The sequence below is a fragment of the Olea europaea genome, unplaced genomic scaffold (genome assembly GCF_002742605.1).
Source record: "Olea europaea var. sylvestris unplaced genomic scaffold, O_europaea_v1 scaffold23, whole genome shotgun sequence".
NCBI classification, from domain to species: domain Eukaryota; kingdom Viridiplantae; phylum Streptophyta; class Magnoliopsida; order Lamiales; family Oleaceae; genus Olea; species Olea europaea.
Genome location: NW_019241087.1, coordinates 27181 through 31293, shown reverse-complemented (window position 1 = coordinate 31293; position 4113 = coordinate 27181). Strand labels below are relative to the sequence as shown.

Genomic DNA, 4113 nt, shown 5'->3' with positions numbered 1-4113 from the left:
CAGGGGAGAGTTTTGCTCGAGTGAGCCTTGCTTAGCTCTAGTGAAAATCAAGATTTCTCAATTTCTCATTCTTCACTTGAATGAGAGAGAGATGGACATTTTTTTCTGGTTTTACTCAAGGGAAAGTAATTTCGCTCTAGCAAAATTATTTAGGGTCCGTTTGATAGCATTAAATTCCATGAAAAATGTCACACCCGAGAAATTCGTTTTCTACTTTGGCTATTTGATACTAAAGCGAAAATAATGTTCGAATTCCAAAGTACAAACATTTAAAGTATGTTTTTGGCTAATTGAGTGGAAATCGAATTCTTATAATTTTGGTAGTTTTTTCTTTTCCATCTTACATGGAATTGGTTTACATTTTCTACCTTTACAATCAAACGGACTCTTTGCTCCAAAATGTTACGTATCACTTTCTTATCTTCTTCAGCCTTTGGGAACTCGACTTTTTTCCTTGCCAACTTCGTCCTCACTTGAATATACTCATTTCTTCTCATCTTCATCATATTTATCATAAATGATCCTCGAGCTCAAGTTTCTCCTAAAACAACAACATTGAACCAAAAATCAACAGAAATCGAATCCTACACACTAACAAAGTACTGTAACAAGGTTGAGAAAAGTGTAGATTTTACCGTTATCAGTACCTCCACAACTTTTGATTTGATTCACGATCTGAAACTGGTGTAGAAAAATGGCCAACTTTTTCGCTTTTTTCCATGTTTAGATTGTCAAAATCCTTCCAAAACGATTGAGGCTTCAGAGTAATTGCTTGACTATTCCAATAATGTAATTGTTCTCCTTCAAAAATAAGAGTAGAAGGCAGAATTTGATGCCATTTGGCTGAATTTTTATATAATAATTCAAATAAATTGAAGCTGCTCCTTCACTGGCACTACAAGATTTAGGCAGAAAAAATCGCTGGCGGTGCGAGGTCCAAATTTTTTATCAAGCGACACATTCCACAAAGAATAACATTTACTGAATTTTAAAATTCAAAAATTTGCTAGGATACATTTTTTAATCCTTCCTGCGTTCTATACCAAATTTATTGATTAGTTGGGTAAAATTGATTATCACTTGGATCAGATAGGTTAAAAACAAAACCCTTCGTGTTCACCAATTCCCTCCTTCAAAATGAATAGTGATGCCATGAATAAATGGCACTGAAGCTTAATCAAAATTCTCGAAACTCCAAGTCTGAAATGCATTATTCTTGAAATGGTTTCTCCTTGCAATTAAAAACAACAAAGTGCATTGAAGTTTGTGTTGGGGTGCGAGGATAGAATCTACTTTTAAGCACAGTCTGAGCACAATGTCTCTTCCTCTTTTTCTCTTTTTATTCTTTTTAGACAAAGCTGATTTATAGGGGGAATGTTCTGGTTAGTGCATACTAGCTAGGCTGCGGAGTTGATGGGTAGGGTTTGTGTTTGGGAGATGATTAAGTGATTGAATCATTGCCAAATCCAATTGGTCTGAGGATATCTTCAAAGTAATCACTTTTTCTTTATGTCAGAATCCCAACTATCCTTTTGACCTGCATTGACTGTAAAATTTACCCTACCTACCAACTAAAGAAAAAGATGCAAATAGCACTGCATGTATTTTATTTTAGTGGGTGAAAGAGAGAATGGGGAGAGAGAAGAGACAGAGTGCGATCATTTCTTAGATTTTATTTTGTTCATTGAAAAAAAAAAAAAACGATAAAAATCGATAGGTTCATGGATGCCATGAATTCTTGAGAAAGACCATATTTTCTGTGGTCCGCTCATCTATTTCTTTATATTAATATGGCTTTAACTCGAAATTGAGTGATTTTATAAAAAGATGACAATTTCATTTCTTAGTAAAATGAGATTCCCTAGTTACAGAAAAGCCACAATCACGGTTGCAATTCCCTTTTGCTTTCTCATATTAGTTGCTTAAGCCCTGCCCATACATACACAAGACGGCCAAATACACGTTTATTGGCTAAGCGCTATCCCAAATTCTATGCAGATGAACCTAAACTTTTAAGTACATCTACCTCTCTATTCTATCTACACATTAACCTAGAAAGTCATGAACTCATCCAATTGACTATGTGGCATATGGTAGTACTCCATCATAGCCGTATACATCTGTGGATGCACAGCTATCTATACTATTTCAGTAAAAAGAATATAAAATATACATTGTCCTTTGGCCTCTTTTATCAATGTAATAAAGTAAAGAGGGATTAGATGAACTTGAACAAGGTTGATGCTATACAGCCACCATTATATATTTCATGGGACTTACATTTTTATCAAGTCATAACCATGTATTTTATCAATTTTTATCAAAATCTATTAAAAATCTTATTTTTATCAAAACCACTAACACATTAGACACAACAATGAAAAAAAGTTCAAGGAAATGGTGCACCAAGATGATAATACAACAGAGATTTCTATCAAAATGATGTACTGTAAAGTGACTGGGTATCATAAGATTTGTAACTTTCATGTTGTCTGTTTATAAAGAATGAGGATACCCTTAACGGAACATGAACAACATATAATTGTGCAGGCAGCACAGGCTCCTTGTTCCTCGTGAAGTGATTTGACACAAGTCTAATGGAAAACTGTCGTGTAATTCTCTGTCAGATGGAATCATTTTCCCATAAGCATATTTCACTTTCATTCTTACGACTCTAGATCATTTTCTGCAGCTAACATATGTTTTTTAGTAACAAGATAATATTTGATAAACAAAAATTTCAAGACTTATTACATAAAAGATGGAAAGAAGATTAAGGGATTACTTGGATTTAATTAAATTTATTTATCTTCCATGAAAATATAATACAATTGTAGCGAAGACGATAGAAGCGAGGCATAGAGAAAGAGAGTTACCGTGTATACGATATGTGAATATGCTTGGCTCCTCATACGCCATACACGGAGGGCCATCGGTTCTTCGGTGGGCTCTGCAAATGGCATACAGGGAGCCAGGCATATACGTATACTTGGACATTTGTAGTACACAAACTGTTTATACATTCTTATGAAACCTAGTTAGTGTGTGTAAATCTCATATGCAAAATTTCACTCTATAGAATAGCAGCCGAAGGTGGTAATTCATCGGGTTTTGCTAGGTACATATATTTGAAGATTCAAGAAAGAGGAAGAGCTTTGGAGGATCAAAATTGGGTCAAATTAAAGAAGAAAGAAAACCCTATAACCCCTTCAATCCTTTTGAAAAGAACCACCAAACCCTTTTGAAAAACAAGCACGGCTAAATAAACTAGTGGCTCACACAAAAAACGTATGGAAAGAGGGATAAACGCCATTACCATATATAATTTTAATCTCCTTTATCTTTTCTTGCTTTCTGTCTATCTTTCTTTATTACAAAACATAAAAAATGTAGCAGTTTAACTTTACTGATCTGTCTTTTGTTTCTTCCTTAGTTTCTTGAGATTCAGACTCTTCACCAGTTTTAGACTTTATATTAAAACGTTTGCTACTCTAAGTACAACTAACTTCAACTGTTGTACCTTCAGCTAACCACCCAATATTTTACAGGAAAATAGTAAAGACTAAATGAAGTATTAGGCTTCATGAAAGTGGCTTTTACTATCTTAATTAGTCATTAAATATCCAAAAATTTAGGAGTTGGAACTACCCTAATCTTTTTAACAGTCATATTTAACTTAAATAGTATCTTTCAACTCACTTTATCTTTCATTCATCAATTCATGTACGTCTAAATTGCTGAATGCATTTCTTTTTTGGTCAAAAAAGGGTCGTGGAGAGACTTGTCACCTTGTGGAAATAATATAGATGAATATCGATTTTGACGAAAGGAAATTAATCCAAGTGAGTGATGTGATTTTGATAGAGAAGATCAAAGCTGGCCAAATTGACCTGCTAAAGGAGATGAAACCGTTCATATAATCAAAACCTAAGGCCACCGTAATAAAATGCACTAAAGGGTACATTTACATCGGCCTTTCAAATTTGAATTACCTAAATTTGACTTGAGTACAGGAGTGCTAATTCAAACCTCCTGGTACCAAATACTGATCTTAGGTCAGTTGGGATAATAACAGCCTGCTTGGTATCATTGAATAAGCTCTTGTTTGGAACC

At 34.2% G+C, this 4113-nt stretch overlaps 1 protein-coding gene across 5 annotated transcripts; it reads right to left on the bottom strand.

The window, feature by feature from the left end:
* Window positions 1-295: 295 nt before the first annotated feature.
* Window positions 296-3293, bottom strand: LOC111381387. Of its 5 annotated transcripts, XM_023005166.1 has the most exons (3): window positions 2877-3293; window positions 648-801; window positions 296-541 (listed from the first exon to the last, which is right to left on the bottom strand). In XM_023005166.1, the coding sequence occupies exons 1-3, from the start codon at window positions 2995-2997 to the stop codon at window positions 484-486; spliced, it is 333 nt and encodes a 110-aa protein (XP_022860934.1). In that variant the 5' UTR covers window positions 2998-3293; the 3' UTR covers window positions 296-483. The 5 variants fall into 5 exon arrangements, 1 of the variants encoding a protein (XP_022860934.1); XR_002700332.1 differs by having other exon boundaries at window positions 636-3293; XR_002700330.1 differs by having other exon boundaries at window positions 296-801; window positions 2516-3293.
* Between the last annotated feature and the right edge of the window lie 820 nt (window positions 3294-4113).

Bases quoted from the DNA above. Each gene is read 5' to 3' on its own strand.
- LOC111381387 (XM_023005166.1), bottom strand. From the start codon at position 2,997: ATGTCCAAGTATACGTATATGCCTGGCTCCCTGTATGCCATTTGCAGA. The intron at 802-2,876 runs GTAACTCTCTTT...TTATTTTTGAAG, and splicing joins ATTCACATATCGTATACACG to GAGAACAATTACATTATTGG. The intron at 542-647 runs GTACTGATAACG...TTGTTGTTTTAG, and splicing joins TCAAATCAAAAGTTGTGGAG to GAGAAACTTGAGCTCGAGGA.